At 38.5% G+C, this 21,293-nt stretch overlaps 1 protein-coding gene across 1 annotated transcript; it reads right to left on the bottom strand.

Moving 5' to 3' along the window:
• Positions 1 to 223: 223 nt before the first annotated feature.
• Positions 224 to 2,958, bottom strand: LOC109155292 (putative cyclic nucleotide-gated ion channel 8). The gene is made up of 4 exons (XM_019302977.1): positions 2,908 to 2,958; positions 2,256 to 2,833; positions 1,958 to 2,170; positions 224 to 1,878 (listed from the first exon to the last, which is right to left on the bottom strand). Exons 2-4 carry the CDS (start codon positions 2,805 to 2,807, stop codon positions 484 to 486), a joined length of 2,160 nt encoding a protein of 719 aa, XP_019158522.1. The 5' UTR covers positions 2,808 to 2,833; positions 2,908 to 2,958; the 3' UTR covers positions 224 to 483.
• Between the last annotated feature and the right edge of the window lie 18,335 nt (positions 2,959 to 21,293).

The raw sequence follows: 21,293 nt of genomic DNA on the forward strand, positions 1-21,293 counted from the left end.
AACTATTACGGAGTATTATTTATAAAATTGTAAATGATCAGTATGATTATGCAAAATAATATAGCATTTAATATACATTGACAACATTTTATCCCTAAAAGGGTAACTTTATTTATTAATACAATACTTTCAACAACAAAACAAAGTAGAAAATACTATATGTACTCCTATTTTCTACTCTACCCTCAAATTCTTGATGTGAATACTTTTTTGGGGGATCATGTTGAAAAAGTGGGAGAGTAGAATTTGGGTGTATACCTAGTAAAACTCAAGCTGAATTAACTCAACAAACATAGAAATACAACAAATTTAGTTGTGTTGCATTATATTATCCTAAGTTAAGGTAGATCGAACATGTAAGAATAATGACTCGGGCACAGTATGGACAGATTAGTTGGTTGATGGTGTGTAGATTGTGACAATTTAGAAAGGGGATGATGTAATTAAGGTATGCATGCAGGATGAGTGTGGGGATGGATGAAATTAAATGAAGCGCTGAACCTTAGTGAGATCCTCATTATCAAAGTCGGGCTCAGGAGGCTTGGGAGGTTTCATGATGAGGCTGGAAGATCTAAATTTGCGCACCTTCTTCAGCGCGTTTGCAGCGAACCGGGAAGCATACATGGTTGCGCCGATGCTTCTGGAGGAGGAGGACGGTGAAATCTTAGGGATTAACGTGGCTTCTTCGTTATCGTCGTCCTCGTCGCGGCCATCATCGTCGTAGTCGGCCTCGCTGTGGCGGAGCTTCCGGCGGGTGTAGCGGCGCCAGGCGGCCTGGATGTACATGGACGCCCACGTCCTCCACTGCTGCGAGTAAAACCGGAAAGTGTGCTGCACTTGGCGGCTGTGGATGCGGCGGAACTGGGTGGTGATGAACTTCACCTCGTCGGCGATGAGTGCGAAGGCTTCCACTTCCGTCATGGCCTTGACCGTGCGGGTGGACGGCGGCAAGTTGGCCCCCGCTTTTGGGTCCAACGCCCATGTGAGAAGCTCCTCCCCGCAGAAATCGCTCTCTTTTAGAATGCCACGGTTGAAGAAGCCGCTTCTGCCACCGTCCGTTGTGACGCTCTCCATGCGGCCGCGGATGATGAAGAGCATCTCATCCACCGGATCGCCCTCTCGGACGATGTAGGTGTTTTCTGTGAACAAGCTTGGCTTGAGTCGCTCGCATATGGCGTCCAGTAGCCTCTCATCCATGTTTGCAAATAGAGGCACCCTTCTAACCAAATTGAGACAAAGATGGCGCTTAATATCTCTTCTGAGATCTACAGGCAGATTCTGCACCAGACTCTCTTCATCTACACCTCTTGTTTCCAACCATTTGTACTGATCATAACGCCTCACTCTTTCCCTGAGCTCCGGTGGCAGCACCCTGTGATGCATCCATTGCTCGGAGTCACGCCTTTTTATCCTCATCTCCTCCAGCCTAACCGTTATAGATTGAAGATAGGTCTGCATGTTTCCAATGAGAATAGCAAGCAGCAGGAGCCCACTAATGGCCAATGCTATTGAAAACAGAATCTCCAGAGGATATGTACTTGTTTCAAGACCCTGCCCAAGAGTGCTCAAATTCTGCAAGCCCCACCACAAGCAATAGCAGTATTTGGGGACGAAGTCTTGATTGTCAAGAATACCGGCTATGACAGCTTGCGCGTATATGCCATAGTTAAAGGGAGAATCCTCATCAGCACCACAGTTTTTTTGGAGAACATCTTCAGTTATCTCTCTCCAATCAGTTAAATTTGCAGTTTTATCTCTGTCAGGTGAACAAAACAGTAAAGAAAAACTTGGATTGCAATCTGCATTATCCCTACACGCTTGTTGCAAGCATGTATTTTTACGTTCCACAGCAAACAGGTACCAGTAGGCTCCAAATATCTGCATTATGCAAATTTCATTTAATGGATTCTTCATTGATATTGATAATTGATATTGATCTCGATCTCGATCTACTCACATGACTTGCCAGCATGAACCACAGCATGTAATATGCAGCCCCAAGCCACGCGGTTTCAGCAAACACTCCAGAAGTCTTTTTCATGTCTGAATTTAGAGGTATAAACCGCAAAAACCTGGGAATGCTTTGAAGATTAACAAGGACAACTAGAGCTTGCTTTGTACCTACTACACTCGAGCCTCGGGATCCATTAAGGAATCTCCACACCACAATCTGCACATCACAATTAAAAGAATTTGAACTATATATACATCCAGCTGCTAATTTAATGCTATTTCTTCAGATAATCAAAACAAACCTGAGGCAGAGGGAGAATAGAAAGAAGATCAACTATAAAATAACGATGTATGTATCTGGATGCAATTTGTTTGGGATCTATGACGAGTTCACCTCGTCCAAAAACCCGAGATGAGGGAGCAATGTAAGCTGTGCGAAACTGGAGAATCATTCGGATGAGGTAAAACAAATCGATTATTGTCCTGGAGGCAGTTGTTGCATATGCTAACATTGAATCTATGTGAAGACAGTGGTCTTCACTACTCTTGAAAACCGGAAGGTAAAGAAATAGAGGATCAACTGCTACCGAAAAGATACATGAAATAACCAAAAGCCTATTCCAAAACAGGAGGGACTTGTCCTGAGGATCAAATATCATTTTTTCAGACACCTTTAGATCTTCTGGGAACACCACTCTGGTAACTCCACATTTCAGTGATCGACCGAATGTCATTAGCCCTTCAGATCCTCTCATCACTCCCACTTTTATTGACATTGATTGTGGATTCCTAGCTGGTATACCAGAACCCATTCCGTCGTCTATATTAAACCCACAATTCCCTATTCCAGCCATATCGATCTCATGTCAATCAATCTAACCTGCGGCCATTATACAAATTAAAAATCACTCAATCATCCAAATCTCACCAATTAACAACTGCAACATTACACACCTTACAAATTTCTCCTTATGCCCTCCAATGTATTGTGTCTTCAACATTCTCAAATCCCATTCCCTTTAATCGACATATATATGGGTACAGGCATGGATCAAACTCCAGTTCTGTGAATTGAGAAAACATACATACATTGTACACTATTACTTGATTCTTCTAAATCACAAATAGATTTCATAATCAAGAAACAAATTAAACAAATCTATTAAGATGCATGGGAGCTGAGAGAGGGTAAAGCTCCAAAACCCCACTTCAATTCAAAATGCCCTCAATACATTCTTAGTTGATAGGATCACCATTTTGAAAACCTTCATCACAACCTCAACATACATTTCTATTCATTAACTTGGTCTGCCTGTTAACTTGGTAACCACGACTCCTGTAGGAGCGGCCTAGTGGTGCTTGGTTTGAGCCAGTCAGCTAGGTTGCATCCCTGCCTGGTTTACCTCTTTGTAATTTTTTGCAAGCTTTGACTCTCAGTAAGAGCGGCCTATTGGTGTTTGGTTTGAGCCGGTGAGCTAGGTTGCAACCTAGCATGGTTTACCTCTTTGTAATCCTTTGCAGGCTTCGAATCTTGGTAGGATCAACCTATTGGTGTTTGGTTTGAGCCAGTCAGGTATGTTGCAACATAGCCTGATTTACCTCTTTGTAATCCTTTGCAGGCTTCAGATCTTGGTAGGATCAACCTATTGGTGTTTGGTTTGAGCCGGTCAGGTATGTTGCAACCTAACCTGGTTTACCTCTTTGTAATCCTTTGCAGGCTTCGACTCTCAGTAAGAGCGGCCTATTGGTGTTTGATTTGAGTCGGCTAGGTTGCAACCTAGGTAGCCTGGTTTACCTTTTTGTAATCTTTTGCCGGCTTTGACTCTATAGAAGTGACCTATTGGTGTTTGGTTTGAGCCCTTGCAACCTAACTTGGTTTACCTCTTTGTAATCATTTGCAGGCTAAAGTCACAAGGTTGGTTTCCTGATTACTCAAAAAAAAAAAAAAAAAAAAAAAAAAAGAAAAAGAACCATAAAGATCTGAAGATAAAATCTCTTCAATCCCTTAATGGCGTTCCCCATTTTCTATCAATCACCAACAAGCCTGGCATTAAAGCCCCTTAATATGTTAAAAATGTCAATTCTTGAGAACGGATACATAATAGACAAATAGAACCCATATTAATGGATTCGATCTGCATTCACCTGAAACTGTAAAGAATTTCGAAAGATCTTATAAATATATGATTCAGGGTTAAGCTAAGGAAAAATTGAAAATCGCATACACAATTCTTGTTGAAAAAGAAAAAAAAAAAATCAAATACAGAAAGTTGAAATGGTTTCTAACTTACTAGATGTCGTTGGTTGTTAGCTCTGCATGGAAACCTTTGGGAGAAGGCAGAGATGGAGAAGTGAAAGGTAAAGAAAGAGAGATGAATGGAAATATGAAATGGATACTACGCATGGTTTATTCGCGCCAAAGTAGACAGAGTCCCGGTAATGTCGGTTTTCAACGGATTTGGGGTACTTGCACGTTTCAAATTTTTTCCCGTTTACTTCCTAATTCCTCTCCTTTTTTTTTTTTTTTTTTTTTTTTTTTTTTTTTTTTTTTTTTTTTTTATCTTTAATTTTTCAGTTTTCATTCTTTGTTTTTTATTCACCAATTTTTTTAATAAAAAACTAGCTTGATGCTAACATTTATTTTTAAAAATTTATTTTCTATACTAATGTTATAAAATTAACCCATATTTAATTTTGAGTAATTTTTAGACTTTATATTCAAATAAATTATATATATATATATATATATATATATATATATATATATATATATATATATATATGTGTGTGTGTGTGTGTGTGTGTGTGTGTGTGTGTGTGTGTGTGTGTATGTGTGTTACTTTTAAGCAAAATCGTGCCTAGGCGCTAGGCGCCGCCCGGCCGCAGACGATTCGGCCGGAATCAGCCTCCTCCGCGGCTAGGCGGTCGCCTAGACCACCTAGCCGACCGTTTAATTTTATTATTATTATTATTATTATTATTATTATTATTATTATTATTATTATTTTGGCGTTGTAAAGTGTTAAAAGTTCGGGAAGGCATAACTGTACTTTTGACTCGATTGTCCGTATTGGACAATTTATTTTTTCAAATCGCGTATTTTTTTCTAGATCTATCCACCGCAAACCGCCAAAGGAGGTTTGACCCTATTGTTTCTCCAAAAAATTCTTCTTTTGCTCTTAATTTTAATTCTTTTATGTATTTAGATGGTTTCAACTTTGATCAAAGGGCAGCGGTGATGGAACAAAGAATGAGAATTGAGAATGTGCAAAGATGGACTCCCTATGGATGGGATCCGAACTACATGCCACCAAGAGGTTCATCAGGAGGATTTGATCAAGGTAATTAGTTAAGCTTTCAAGTTCAGTTAATAGATTCGTTATGTGTTTAATTGCTTAGACTTTAGCTAAGTTAGACGAGAACTCAGCGTTTCCTAAATCTTCCAGAATATTCCAACAGAAAATTCCCAACCTCTTTGTTGTATCTTCCTTTACTCTTCGAGAACTTGATCCACTCGTTCCTTCTAAGTTTCGGGACGAAACTTCTTTTAAGGGGATAGAGTGTAACAACCCAAAATTTTATTTTATGAATCCAATTTTAAGAAATTCCAAAATAGTCATTTTCACTCCATTAAAAATTTAGTGATGTTTAGTGAAAGAGAAATGTTTTGCCTTGTTGCCTTATGTTATTTTTGTATTGAGTAGAGAAACATGATCATTTTGGAAATATGATTTATTAAAAAAGCATGACTAGAATGTGTTGTTTGATCAATGAGATTTGAAGCATATTTTGTTGATAGAAATATATAGAATTAGTTATGTTGCAAACCGAGTATGTTATTGTATTCTTGAGAATTTTACGATCTTTATATATGGTTTTGGAGCATGTTGTAGAGTATTTTTGCATCTAAAGTATATCATATTTCAAAAGTGCATAAGTGGCCAAGGTGAGCCTAAGTATTATTTTCCAAAGAAATTCTCAATCCACGTAGAGCATCTATATCTTATCTTTGTGAATAAATTGAGAAGTATGTACATGTCCTTTGCATAAGTTAAGTCTTACATCTATGAAATGCATGAGCGATATATATATATATATATATATATATATATATATATATATATATATATGGTGAGGAAAATCTTGTTTTGGAGGACCCGTTTGGACTATGTCCTCTCGGATGATTGTTATGGACATTGCGGTCCCAGTACATGTAGCGCGGTGTATTCCCATGTTACGAGGTTGGAAACTGCCCGCCAGGCTTGACATCCTGGTCAGGGGGTGTGCACGCTAAAAGTTCGATACCTGATTCCGCAGAGTTTGAGCATAGAACCAAGAGAATGGTTCGGTGGACGAGATGAGTATTAGGCCGGCTAGACGTCGTGCCTGGATAGGTTCGTTCACGCTACGGTGAAGTTCCTAACTCGTCCATTTGCAAAGAAAGCGAGTCATTGCGACTCTAAGAAAGAAAGAAAGAAAGAAAGCAAGTCATTGCGACTCTAAGAAAGAAAGCAAGCGAGTCCTTGTAGCTCTAAGAAACCTCCACAGAAAAGTATTTTATTTTACAAGCGAGTGTATGTGTATACTTATAGATTGCACATGTTTGCATAAAAAGAATGTTGCATGAGGTTGCATTTGAGTTTAGTACTTGCACGAGTTGCATATGAGTACGGTATTGCATGACACTAGTACAGATTTGACCAAAAAAATTAGACTATTAGCATCTGTTGTTTGAAAAAGAGAGGTTAAAACACACACGGTGGTATATTTGTAATTTTTAAATAACATATAGCATCTGTTATACCAATAGAACACACTCAAAAAGTGAAGATTAAAAAGAACGAACACTTATTGCGTCTGTTGCTATTGTTTGTTTAAATAAAAAATTAAAATTAAAAACCTAGATCTATCATCGACGCTCCTCCTTGCAAAAAAACCTAGATCTAAATCATAGAGCTTTAGACGAAGAAGGATGACTCTACAGATCTCAGCTCCACAGATCTACTGACGACGACGTCAATGGTCTCACCGGCGATAACCATCTGCGAGGCGAAAGCAACGGCGGCGAGCTTCGGCTTTGACCTCTTCAGCAACAGCGGCGAGACCAGCAGCGAGAAGCTCCGTCAGCAACGAGCATCGACGAGACTGGCAGCGAGCTTTGGCGAGGTGTTTTCGTCCATCGCGAGCATCGGTGAGACCGGCTTCGATACCTTCAGCAGCGAGGTTTTTGTTTTACTATTCTTATTGGCTACTGTCAAATTGCATAATTGATTCTACTGAGACTTGCTTTGTAATATGTATTTCCTATATTTTTAACTTTTTCTATTTATTTTGCACTTGATGCTTTTCAGTCCTGATAAACAGGATATCCTTGTTAATTTTCTAGTGTACGTACTCTCTTATACCAGCCTCACGCATTGTCATAGTCCTTGCTGAAATATAAAAATGCAGAGAAGATGGGATAGGGAAAACAGAAGAAAGGAGAGAGATTATGAGAGAAAAAGAGGGAGATTTAGGGTTTCATTCCATATCCAAAAACATAAAAAACATCTGCTGAAAGATCTATGTAATATATACAATAATTTAGCTAATGCATCCAAAAGAGTGTAACCAACTCCAGATTCCCAACTGCAACCCTAATCTTGGCTAAGCACAAAACGACGTCGCTGGATTTGAGATGTCAACCACCTGCTTCAAACGACACCGTTCCATTTATTAACTAACGGCTCCCTAACCGTTGCTACGAAACGACGCCGTATCGAATAAGTTATAACAGCCTTCAACCATTGATGTTCACACGACGTCGTATCATTATTTGTCTTCCAACCCTATCACTGCTGATCATTCTTCCTGTTTCCCGTACTCCCCTCCATAGCTCCTTTATTTGTCACATTCGTTACATTTCCCTCCCCTTCAAAGGATCCTTGTCCCCAAGGATCGAAATTTGGAAATTGCTTTGTGATGTGGTTATAATTCTCCCATGTGGCTGCCTCTTTGGGTAGGTTGGCCCATTGTACCAGAATTTCTATCACTGCTTTGTTATGCTCTTTTACCAGCCTCTTCCCTATAGCTGCCGGGGGTTGAGTCAATACCATTCCATCATGATCAGTAAGGGGTAGTGTTGATTGTGGTACAATGCCCTCTCCAACTCTCTTCTTTAGTTGGGAAACATGGAACTGGGTGTATGGCAGCCCCATCAGGGAGTTCTAGCCTGTAAGCAACCTCCCCAACCTTCTCTAGAACCTTAAAGGGCCCATAGAATCTGGCAGAAAGCTTCACATTGGTCCTGACTGATACAGAAACTTGCTTGTAAGGCTGTATTTTCAAGTACACAAAGTCTCCCACTTCAAACTTCCTTTCACTCCTATGCTTGTCAGCCTGCTGTTTCATCCTGGCTTGAGCTCTTTGAAGGTTTTCCTTCAGAATTGCTACCATAGTAGCCCTCTCCTTAAACCAGTCATTGCCCTCTTCTTCTGTTGTAATGTCAAAGGTTAAGGATGGAGGAAGGTAACCATACAGTGCTTGGAAAGGGGAACACTGTAATGAAGTGTGGAAGTTGGTGTTGTACCAATGCTCAGCTAAGTGAAGCCATTTCACCCATACTTTTGGCTTGTGGAAAACCATGCATCTCAGATAGGTCTCTAAACACTTGTTGACTCTCTCTGTTTGGCCATCAGACTGAGGGTGATAAGCTATAAACATGCTTAGGTTGACTTGTAACTGTTTGAATATGGATTGCCAGAATTTGCTTAAGAAAACCTTGTCCCTATCACTCACAATATCATGAGGAAGGCCATGGAGTTTGTAAATGTGCTCCATGAATAGCTCTGCTACTTTCTCAGCAGTGTAAGGATGAGAAAGGGCCAGGAAGTGGCTGTATTTGGTGAATCTATCCACAACTACCAGAATAACCTCCTTCCCTTGTGAGTTAGGCAATCCCTCAATGAAATCCATGGATATACACTGCCAGGCTTGATCAGGAATTTTCAATGGCTGTAACAGTCCAGGGTAAGCCACATTCTCCTCCTTGCACCTTTGGCAAATGTCACAAGCTTTAACTGACATTATCACATCCCTTTTCATCCCCTTCCAGTAGAAGAGCTGCTTAAGTCTATGGTAGGTAACCTGCTGGCCAGAGTGACCACCTATGGGTGAGTTATGAATCTGTGTTAAGAGCCTTTCTCTCAGGTTACCCTTTTCCCCAATGTATAACCTTCCTTTGTATTTGATCAGACCATCAGTCACAGTATACAGAGGGTTATTTTCAGCAGCAATGAGGCCTTCAGTAAGCAGTTTAGAAGCTAACTCATCAGTTTCATAACTTCCCAGAACTTCTTCAATCCAGAGTGGTCTTACTGTAGAGATAGCTATTAACTCAGCTTGTTCAGTGGTGTCTCTCCTTGACAATGCATCAGCCACACAATTTTCCACCCCTTTCCTGTACTGAATAGTGTAACTCAAGCCTAACAACTTGGTCAATCCTTTCTGCTGCATTGCTGTGGTAATTTTCTGTTCTAGGAGGAACTTTAAGCTTTGATGACCAGTTCTGATTAGGAAGTGTCTCCCTAGCAAGTAGGGTCTCCATTTGTGAACTGCATTGATTATAGATAGATACTCTTTCTCATAGATTGAGAGCCCCAAGTGTTTACTTCCAAATCCCTTGCTGAAATAGGCCACAGGTTTCCCCTCTTGCATCAAAACTGCTCCCATCCCTTTATAACAAGCATCAGCTTCCACTACAAATTCCTTGTTGAAGTCAAGTAATGTAAGTACTGGGGCAGTGCACAAGGCTTTCTTCAATTCTTCAAATGCAATTTCAGATTCATTATTCCATTGAAAGGCATCCTTCTTTAACATGTTAGTGAGGGGTCTACTTATGGTACCATAAGATTTAATAAATCTTCTGTAGTAACCTGTGAGGCCTAGGAACCCCCTTAGGCCTTTAATACTGGTTGGTTTAGGCCAAGTTGCCACAGCAGTCAGCTTAGCAGGATCAGTCTGCAATCCTTGTTCTGAGATTATATGCCCCAAGTACTCTACCTCTGATTTGGAAAAAGAACACTTGCTCAATTTTGCTAACAACTGATGGTCCTTCATGATTTTCAGTACCTTCCTAAGATCCCTCCAATGATTTCCAAAAGAAGAGTTGTACACTAGGATGTCATAAAAAAAAGACTAGTACTGATTTTCTGATCAATGGTTTGAATACAAAGTTCATGAGGGCTTGGAAGGTTGCAGGGGCATTGGTGAGCCCAAAGGGCATTACCTTAAACTCATATAACCCTTGGTGTGTCCTGAAAGCTGTCTTGTGTTCCTCTCCTTTCTTCATTCTCACCTGATGATAACCAGCTCTTAAATCCAGCTTAGAAAAGACTTTAGCATTTGCCAATTCTGAGAACAGATCCTCTACTGATGGAATGGGAAATTTGTTCTTGATGGTTATCTCATTTAGGGCCCTGTAATCTATGCAAAACCTCCATGAGTTGTCCTTTTTGGGAACCAACAACACTGGTGAGGCAAAAGAAGAGGTACTTGGTATGATAATCCCTGCAGTCAACATCTCTTCCACCATTCTTTCTATTGTATTCTTCTGCAAAAATGAATATCTGTAGGGCTTAATGTTCACTGGTTTAGCTCTTGGGACTAATGGAATCTCATGGTCAAAAGACCTATGGGGAGGAAGAGTTTTAGGTTCTTCAAACAAGGCTTGGAATTCAGATAGAATTGCAGCCAACTCCTTCTGATTACAGACAGATTCTTGTGTAGGTTGATCTGTCACCTTGCTTCCTTGAACACTAAGGGAAGTGCCTTGTACCATGAACCCTTGCACCCCCTCCTTCTGCCACCTCCTCAATTCTTTCTTGGTAGCTTGCTGCAGTGCCACATTTCTAGATAACCCTTTCAATAAGATTTTTCTGCCCTCCTTATGAAAGGAAATACTGGGAGGCCTAGTATGCAATTGAATTGGTGCATAAGTATCAATCTAGTCCATACCCAGGACCATGTCACACCCACCCAACCTTAGCAACCTAAAATCTTTCTCAAAGCCTTCACCATTAACTTGCCACTTAAGCCCATAGCACACTGAGTCACAAACCAATTGCTCACCATTAGCCACTGTCACAGTCAAGATTTTTGCCTTTTCAGGGGTGATATTCAACTGATGGCACACTCTAGGGTCTAGGAAGCTGTGTGTACTTCCACTATCCACCAAAATTACCATAGGTTGTTTATTGATAATCCCCATGAGCTTAATAGTATCCATTCCCTCTCCACCAATCACTGCACATAAGGTAACTTCAGCTTCCTCCTGTCCCAATTCTTCCCTTATTTCCTCTTCCTCTTTTTGGTCCTCACTGACTTCCTCTTCTGTTCCTAGAAGCTCAGTGTCTTCAATTATATTGAAAGTTGGACCCTTACACTTGTGGCCAGGACTCCAAGGTTCAAAACATTTGAAACATCTGTTTTGTTCCCTGAGTTGGGTTTTAAATCTGCTGATTTCAGGTGCTCTGGTGTTGGGATGTAGGGTATTAGAAGCTGTGGTTCTGAGGGTGTTTTGGCTGTTTTGGGATCTGTTTGGCTCAGGGTTTCTAGGGATATAGGTTTTAGAAAAGGTTTGGGGTTTTTGGATAGTATAAGTGGGCTTCTGAGTTGTCAAATTGGTTCTTTGGGGCTCACTAGTTCTCAACCCTTTTTCAAACTGTCTAGCTAGCCAAATGGCATCCTCCAAGGACTCAGGTTTAGATGTTCATACAAAACATCTCAGTTGTTGTCTGAGTCTCACAATGAAACTGTCTAGGAAATATTGGTCAGTGAGGTAAGGGTAGATTTGGAGTAACAATCCTTTATATTCCTCATATTTGTCAGCAAATTCAATCACATTCCCCATTTGCTTAAAATTGGAAAAATCTTCCATGACATCCACATTGTTCCCACAGAACCTTTGGCACACAGCCCTTGCAAAAACTGCCCATTGGAACCCTTCTCTTAGTCCATTAAGGTAAGCCTCAATCCAGAGTCCCACCTTCCCAGTCAGGTTAATGCATAAGACAGTGATATACCTCATCTCTAGGCAATCTAGTCAGCATAAAAAACCTCTCACATCTCACCACCCACAACCTAGGATTATCATAGTCAAAAGCTAGAAATTCTTGTTTGTACCTTAATGTAGAATCACCTTCTTGGTTGTGGTTCAAGTTCCTTGGGACTGGATTTGCTCTCCAGGGGTTCCAGGGTCTATCAGCCCTTCTAGGAACTCCCTGATCAGTTGGCAAGTTATCAGCTTGGCCCTCTTCATCAGAGACTTCCTAGATATCATCTTATTCTTCCCTGGCTGGCTCCTTGCTTGGTCTCCTTCCCATTCCAGAGGCCCCCTCACCTGGACTTGAGTGTGGGGTTTGAGCTTGGCCATGGACTGAGGGAGGGTCCATGACCGGGGGAATGGGTCTATTCAGCCTAAACAGCTCCATCATTTCAACTTTCCAGGAGTCCCAGTGATTCTTGAGCTCTAAGGAAGAGGCCTGCACAGAATCCTCCACTGCTTGCAGTCTAATAGCAGTTCGGCCTTCTTGTTCCATCAGCTGGGCTTCTAAACGGTTCATCCTGTCCTCCATAGAAGCAGTAGACTGAGTACTCATGTTGGGCTCTGATACCAAATGTCACAGTCCTTGCTGAAATATAAAAATGCAGAGAAGAGGGGATAGGGAAAACAGAAGAAAGGAGAGAGATTATGAGAGAAAAAGAGGGAGATTTAGGGTTTCATTCCATATCCAAAAACATAAAAAACATCTGCTGAAAGATCTATGTAATATATACAATAATTTAGCTAATGCATCCAAAAGAGTGTAACCAACTCCGGATTCCCAGCTGCAACCCTAATCTTGGCTAAACACAAAACGACGTCGCTGGATTTGAGATGTCAACCACCTGCTTCAAACGACACTGTTCCATTTATTAACTAACGGCTCCCTAACCGTTGCTACGAAACGACGCCGTATCGAATAAGTTATAACAGCCTTCAACCATTGATGTTCACACGACGTCGTATCATTATTTGTCTTCCAACCCTATCACTGCTGATCATTCTTCCTGTTTCCCGTACTCCCTGTAGACACTTAAATTTTGATAAATATTGATTATTTATCAATATTAGTATATTTGAATATATTTGAAATATTTTGGATAATATTGATATTATCTAATTTGTTAATTAGATAATATCAAAAGAGTTTGAGCTTATCAAAACTCTCTATCCTACAGCTATAAATAGGAGCTCTCATTTCTATGTAATCATACACATCCTAGGAAAAGTGATGTAAACATCTAGAAAAATATTATTTAGGATCACAATAAAAATGTGATACTGAAAGTAGAAGTCTCTCCTCCATAATGATCATGTCTATGCCTATTGATCCAAACCTCCATTGAAGATCAAGCCATTTGAACCCGGAGGCCCTTCAAGAAGAACAAGCTATATATACAAGCCCTTCTTTGAAGATCAAGCCACTTGAAACCCGGAGGCCCTTCAATGGTGGAGTGTTCACCAATTGAAGAATCAGAGGATATCCAGAGACATGTACCCACACCGCATTTGATACTCAATGTAACTCTAGAATTTTGAATTTCTAAATATATATTCAATTTTCTTTGTTTACAAATTGGCACGCCCAGTGGGACAGCTCTGCCTCTCATCTCTTCATAGGCACTTTCAACCGGTATGGGGGCAAACCCCATATGAAATTTGAAATGGAGGAGGCTAAATGATACTCCTTGGCACGAGTTAAAACGGCCTCATATCTTTCAAGGCTCCTTGGCACGAGTTGAAACGGCCTTATATCTTTAAGTTGTAGTGTCGAGACTTTCTTGCACTACATACTTTCAAGTTTTATATGCTCTCAAGTGGTGTACAAGCAAGTCTCGAGGGGGCATTTGTAGACACTTAAATTTTGATAAATATTGATTATTTATCAATATTAGTATATTTGAATATATTTGAAATATTTTGGATAATATTGATATTATCTAATTTGTTAATTAGATAATATCAAAAGAGTTTGAGCTTATCAAAACTCTCTATCCTACAGCTATAAATAGGAGCTCTCATTTCTATGTAATCACACACATCCTAGGAAAAGTGATGTAAACATCTAGAAAAATATTATTCAGGATCACAATAAAAATGTGATACTGAAAGTAGAAGTCTCTCCTCCATAATGATCATGCCTATGCCTATTGATCCAAACCTCCATTGAAGATCAAGCCATTTGAACCCGGAGGCCCTTCAAGAAGAACAAGCTATATATACAAGCCCTTCTTTGAAGATCAAGCCACTTGAAACCCGGAGGCCCTTCAATGGTGGAGTGTTCACCAATTGAAGAATCAGAGGATATCCAGAGACATGTACCCACACTGCATTGATACTTGATATGTAAACCAGAACTTTGAATTTCTAAATATATATTCAATTTTCTTTGTTTACACTCCCCTCCATAGCTCCTTCTTTATTTGTCACATTCGTTACACGCATCTGCCAAAGTTAAGAACCCTAGAGTAATGGTGTTATCGTGTTAGCAATCAAGGATCTATTTACCTAGATAAGGAAAATTAGTTTTGATGAAAATCATGTGGTTCATATCTCCTATCTCAGTATAGAGCATATTCCACAGATAAAGTTCAAATTCTTAAAGACAATTAAATTAGTTCGTTAGTTAGAGAAAAGATTAATGATTTTTTGATTTGTTTGCTACAGATAATGGCATTGCTTCAACGGGAAACCTGAACAGAACCACAGAGCCAACTCATGTCAACGAAACATCCTCAGGGCCTCATGCCATTTTGCAGGTCATTGCAATTTAAACAAACAATTAATTCATTAGATGTTATATCTCTGTTTATCTTTTCACACTTTCTTATGTCACATTCAAGATATGGTTGTGTATCGTTTTAAAGATAGTTCAGATAACATGGTTTCATCAGGGGAGGCTCAAGGTTCTGTGCAATGTGATTGATCTTTCTTGGACATGTGAGCAATTCTCTTGCAATTGAGGTATAATTTCTGCTTAGTTATTGTTGGTTGGTCAATATATGATGTGGGGTTTATATGAGTTTTCCTTTTTTAATTCTTTTTAAAATTTATACTTGCATGTTTATAGGCATACTGATCGCTCAAGTATGCTGTTCTTTTCTTTCTTTGGTTTTGATATCTTTTCCCTTTTATGTGAATCAAGTAGAAGCCTCAATGCTAGGAAAGTTTGCTGCTTTGCCTCAACTGCTAAAGATTGTTTGTTGCTATGCATAATTTATGGCATGAAGAAGACTCTGGTTTTCTACAAAGGGAGAGCACCCAGAGGTGAGAAGACATGCTGGGTAATGCATGAATACTACAGATTAGAGGGCATGCACAATCTTCATAAATCTGCTACGGTATGTATCTAGCTTTCTGCTTCTCTGTTCTGATATGTTTGTTTATGGATGAATTTAATTTGTTGATTTCTATTTAATTTCATGCAGAACGAATGGGTGATCTGTAGAGTGTTTAAGAAGAGAGCTCTAGTAATTTCTAAACAACTATCTGACACCATAGCTAGGTGTGATATATATAGTACGTAATTCATTGCTTTTTAATAGATTTACCTTTGAAAGTTCATTCTTCTGCAGCAGGTTTGATTTCAATCACTTAATTTGTCATGTTTTATGTTGTGATAGCTTTGGATATTTTCAAGAAGGCACTAGTTGGAATGGTAGATGTTGAAGAAGTAGCTATTCAGGAAATGTTCCATGTTCCTCGTTTCAAGTGAGTCCTAAATTAATACTTTTTAGAGTGTGATTTATGAATTTTCTTTAAGAAATTTGCTGGAAAAACATTGTATCAATGACCATCATCAAATGTCAACACAAAAATTCAAAGAGTGGACATAAACAAGTGAGGGTAGACTATTGTGGATATTGTGGACATAAACTCTGAGCAATCTGAAAATCAGTATAAATCATTACAGTAGACAATAATCATGTTATCTTTGATTGGTTTCTTGCTTCAACTTAACTGTTATTCTTAATTACTATGGTTTTTACATTGTTATTTTCTAGCCTTGATTGAGTTGAAGCTTGAGTTATTTGACAATAAATTTTTTTTAACATTGAAATTCTCGTGCCAGCACTGGCTAGTGAATTTCATTCCAGTGAGCAAGAACTGGAATGAAATTCCAGAATTCCAATGCAACAATTCTAAATTGCAACAATTCTAAGCCCCAAAGATGGAATGTGCAAATAGGAAGGTTATAGAAATGCAATTTATACATCGTTTATAACTCATTCAACGACTACTTATTCGAAATTGCAAACAGCAGTAATCCCCAAAACTGGAATGTGCAAAGTTGAAGCTTAAAGAAATACAATTAATTCATTATTCAGGAATTGTACAAAGACTCTGCACTTGAATGTGCATCCAGTATTAACCCCACCTCTGGAATGTGCAAGTATGATGAATACAACACTGCAATTGCAGTCGTTGGTGGTAGAGCTATAATATAGGCAAAAATGGTAAAAACGATTTAAAAAGAAGTGCACCTGATAGTTAAGAAGCGGTGCACCGAAATAACGAAATAGATATACGAAAATCTATTAGGTACGTAACTACGTAAACACAATTTGTAATTTAAGAGCCAAACGAATGAGGCCTGTAAATTGACTGGCTAGTCCAACGTAACTCTGTATCTTGGTGCAAAAGTAAGTAACCATTAGCAATTGGTGAAAATGCGAGACAGTGGTAGGATTAAAGTTATGCGTATGTGGAGTGTGCAACGAACCCACAATATATTGTGCAAGACCGGTATAGTGCCAAGAAAATAAGTGCGACGGTGGTAAAACAAGTTGCGAAATCATGAAATTTAACCACAACACGAACATAACATGGAAAATAAAACATAAAGAAAAAACTCCAAACATTTATTCAAACAAAACAAAACGACTAAAGTCACCACACAGGCAGAAAACTTCAAACAAAAATAAATAAATGAAAGTCTGACTCAAATAATAATTCCAATGCAAAAGCAAGCTTAATTTTTCTCTTTGCGCATGTGGCAAGTACGACTATTATGGCCATACTCGTCACATGTGTGGCATTGTCGCTGACGACGTTTCCACTTCTCAACAGCTAACTCCCTCGTACTTTTGATACGTTTGCCACAACCCTTGTTATTAGAGAGAGGAGGGGGACAAATATCAACGTCACTAACAACCTCATCACAAGAAGGATTCCAATACTTCGTCCCATCGGGAGACACGTCCATGACACAAGCCTGTTGAGAACTCGATCGAACTGCACAACCATCCAACCCAAAAAACTAGGTAAACAACATGATTAAAAACGTGTTACAAAAATGCACAACATGCCCAAAACAAGGAAAAAAAAAAAACACACTGTCAGTACAATGAAACCCCCCATACATGCACAGAGCAAAAAGAACAAGTATCAACCAAAAACATATATTGGCAACCTGCACAGTTTAGAATATTGACAAACTAATGAAAGGAACTAGTTGCACACAATGTACAAGGGGGCTGCTTGCAGTCTTACAAGAAGTGGTAGTGCACAATTAATTGTTGCAGATATAGGGGATATAGGTACTGGTTGCACACTAATCAAATGTGGGAGTGCACAAACTATAGTTGGAAACATAATTTGTTATACACTTGTTGCACAAAGTAACATGGTAAATTGCACAATTTAGAATGAGGAAAAAACGTAACTAAAAACAAAAACGAACTAGATAAAAAACAAGACTAGAAAACTTTAACAAAAATGCAAAAACATACCCAAAAACCCCAAAAAAGGGGAAAAAAATCAACCCCGCGCACAATGAAACCCCCAACACATGCACACAACGTAAAAAAAAAAAAGTCTACAGCACCGAAATGCAAAAAAAAAAAAAAACAAAAAAAAAAAGCGAAACTAACCTAAATAAAAACTAGAGCCAACTACGCACAAAACAAGCGTACAAACATGCAACAAAAAGGCACAACAAACTGAAAAAAAAAGGGAAAAAAAATACTCCATTGCACACTGCCAACTCTCATACATTCACAGGGCGTAAAAAACCACCTACCGCACCAAATACTAAAAAAAACGACAACAAGGTACACAAAAACTAAAGGCAACAGTCAATAACGAAACTGGATTTTTAAAAATAAATACCAATATCAAACACAGTATACGTATCTATAAAACAAAACAAAAAAAAAAAAAAACAAAAAAAACACAAACGAATGGTAATAACCAACTAAATCGTTGAAAGCAACAACCCCGTATGAAAAGATGGAAAAAAATCAAAATCACAAAATTAAAATAGAGAATATTTTATCCCAAAAAAAAAAAAACCGTATATTAATATTAAAAAATATTACGCACAACAAAAATAGCGCATAAAAATACATACATACAAAACGATGAATACTAATAACCCACAACCCCACAACGACAATCTTAAAAACAAATACATAACTAAACACAAAAAAAAAAAAAAAACAGAAACAGAAACAACGATGCACAAAAGAAATATATATTCGAACACCAATTAACGATGCACAATGAATAAATATTGGAGACAACAAAAATACACACCTGGAGAATCCATAACACCAACCGCGAAAAAAAACCCTGTGATAACTAAGAGACAGTAGTGTCTGACAAAACACAAAGCAAGACAACAGAAACAGTGAACTAGGCGCTCAATATAAAGAGACACGGTAAATAACTCAGGGAATCAAAAAAATCTTAATTACCATATTTAAGCCAACTACAATCATGCAATCACCCAAAATAAAATAAAGGAATAAGGGCCAAATTGGCCACTGAACGTAACGCAAAAGTGCAATCAGACCACTCAACCTAAAAAACGTTCAATCACTCCATTCAATCGCACAAATCACTCCAATTTCACCGAGTAGCCGGTTCTCATCCCTTCTTCCGGTTGCTCGCTGACGTGGCTCACTTAGGTGGCATTTTTTGGCAGTCTTCTTTTGTTTTCTTATTTTTGGTTTCTTCCAGCGTGTAAAATGATTACCAAAAAAAACCCAAAGCCCTAAATAAATTACTAAATATCCTAGTTGAAGGAAATCCCCAAATCAAACGAAATCAGACGACATTTCTTCTTCTTCTTCGCTCTTCTTTCTCTTCTTTATTCCAAAAACCCTAGGAGCTCTATACGGTGTCTTCTTTGCCTTTCTTCTTCACTGGTTCAAACTCTTCTTGTTCATCTATTTCTCTTCTTGTTACAGAAACTCTATTCGCAGGTGTAGAAGAAACATACTGCAATGACTTTTTCTAATTCAAGGTCGTCTTCAAGTTCTCCAAAAATTCTGAATCGCAATTATACTCTCCAATACGAGCCGTGTTTGTACTGTAAATGTGGGTTGAAATCCCCATTATGCACAGTTCGGGATAGTGGAAGAAAATTTTTTGGATGTCAAAATTGGAAGGTTAGATTTTTTACTTTTGTTATTTCATATTTTCTTTCAGTTTGCATTATGGTTTACCGTATTTTTTCAGGGCAATGGATGTGGATTTTTCATTTATGTGGAGGATATTATGCAAGGAATTGGAGCCATAGAGTATGAATCTAGCAAATTTGATTTAATGGAGTTAAAAAGGATTGTTGAAGGTTTAAGAGACGAAATTTTGGTGGTCCAAACGAGATTGGGGAGAATTGAAGAAGCTACGAAGACAATTGATAGAATTGACCATCATAATTCTGTAAAGATGGCTAAAGTTGTAGGTGTTGGAGTTGTAATTATTTTAGCTGCAATTGTATGGTTTAATGTTAAGTTTATGAATAAACATGGACTTGCTTGTATTCTGTAGATGATGAATATGAATATGAATATGAATATGAATGGTTGTGTTATGTGTATCTGATTTTGGTCATGTTTATTGATGTGGATGTCTTTAATGGTAGTTTTCTGATTTGGTCATGTTTGAGAGGAGATCAGTAAAGCACTGTCTGGAATTAAAAAACACTGTCATGAAGTCTAATTTGGTGATAAAGCAGCAAAGTAGTATTAGAATTGTAATTGGTAAGTAACTCTAATTGTATTGCAGTAAAGCACTGTCTGGAATTAAAAAATAGAGTGTCATGAAGTCTAATTTGGTGATAAAGCAGCAAAGTAGTATTAGAATTGTAATTGGTAAGTAACTCTACTTGTATTGCAGTAAAGCACTGTCTGGAATTAAAAAATACACTGTCTGGAATTGCAAAGCAGTAAAGCAGCAACCATAAGTCCATAACCAAGCCAAACAACAAAAATAAACCATAAACAAGTGCACCAATCATTCAGCAAGAATCAAGCAACAACCATAACCAAGCCAAAGCTGCCAAACAATAATTCAGCAATAATATACAGTGCTTCCAGGATTAGAGTTCAAACACTCTTCGGCATAATCTCTTAGTCTCTTGAACTGTTCTGAATACCCTAGATTAACCCTGTGTAAAACTGCTTTTTGTGCCCTTCTCACCATACTGATTGTTAGATTAATCTTCAAATCAATCTGAATATGATCCCTAAGCTTGGTATGTTGCATGGTTGGGTCTTTTACAATTACATCCTCATATTTTTCTTCCAACCATTTTTGAGTTACCAATTTCAACTTGTATTTGTTGTTGCACTTATGGTCAAGTATGCAGGTTTTCAGCTGGAAACACATATACCTTTCTTCCCAACTACAATGGCAAAGAAAAGGACACCCCTCAACACATTTTACCCTCACCCTCATACACTCATTTTTGTAAAAGTATATATCTCTTTTAAAGTGCACTGCATACTTGATCATGGCAGTCTTAAACTGTGTTGCATCCTCAAATAACATCCCTTTTTCAAGCTCAGGGAAATCACATTCTGTATTATAGGATGGCAGCCTAAATTTCTTAGATAGAGGTGTTTTATGTTGTGTAACTTCTTCTTCTTCTGACTCTTGGGTTGGTGGGTCTGCTGAGTCATAATAGTAGTCATCACTACATGCCTCACCCTCAGTTTTTTTCTTTTTACTGCCCTCTAAGTTCACTTCATTGTCCTTAGCCTTTGTGGTTTTAACTTTGCACTTATCCTCCTTTCCCTTTCCCTTTCCCTTCCCTTTTTCCTTACACTTAACAGTACAATCATCTTCCTCTTCATAATGCAAGTTCACATTAATGTGTGTATCATCCTCTTGTGTAACCCATCCAATTTCATTCTCGAAATCAGTATTTTCATTCTCGAAATCAGTATATTCATTCTCAAAATCAGCAATATCATTGTCTTCTTCATCACTTTCATTCTCATCATCATTCTCTTCCTCACTTCCTTCCTCA

This window comes from Ipomoea nil, unplaced genomic scaffold (genome assembly GCF_001879475.1).
Source record: "Ipomoea nil cultivar Tokyo-kokei standard unplaced genomic scaffold, Asagao_1.1 scaffold2700, whole genome shotgun sequence".
In the NCBI taxonomy this organism is placed as follows: Eukaryota; Viridiplantae; Streptophyta; class Magnoliopsida; order Solanales; family Convolvulaceae; genus Ipomoea; species Ipomoea nil.

What these genes read in the sequence shown, in the direction of transcription:
- LOC109155292 (XM_019302977.1), bottom strand. Translation starts at nt 2,807, where the DNA reads ATGGCTGGAATAGGGAATTGTGGGTTTAATATAGACGACGGAATGGGT. An exon ending in CTATTCTCCCTCTGCCTCAG is followed by an intron (nt 2,171 to 2,255) that starts GTTTGTTTTGAT and finishes TGTGATGTGCAG; the next exon opens with ATTGTGGTGTGGAGATTCCT. An exon ending in GGTTCATGCTGGCAAGTCAT is followed by an intron (nt 1,879 to 1,957) that starts GTGAGTAGATCG and finishes TGCATAATGCAG; the next exon opens with ATATTTGGAGCCTACTGGTA.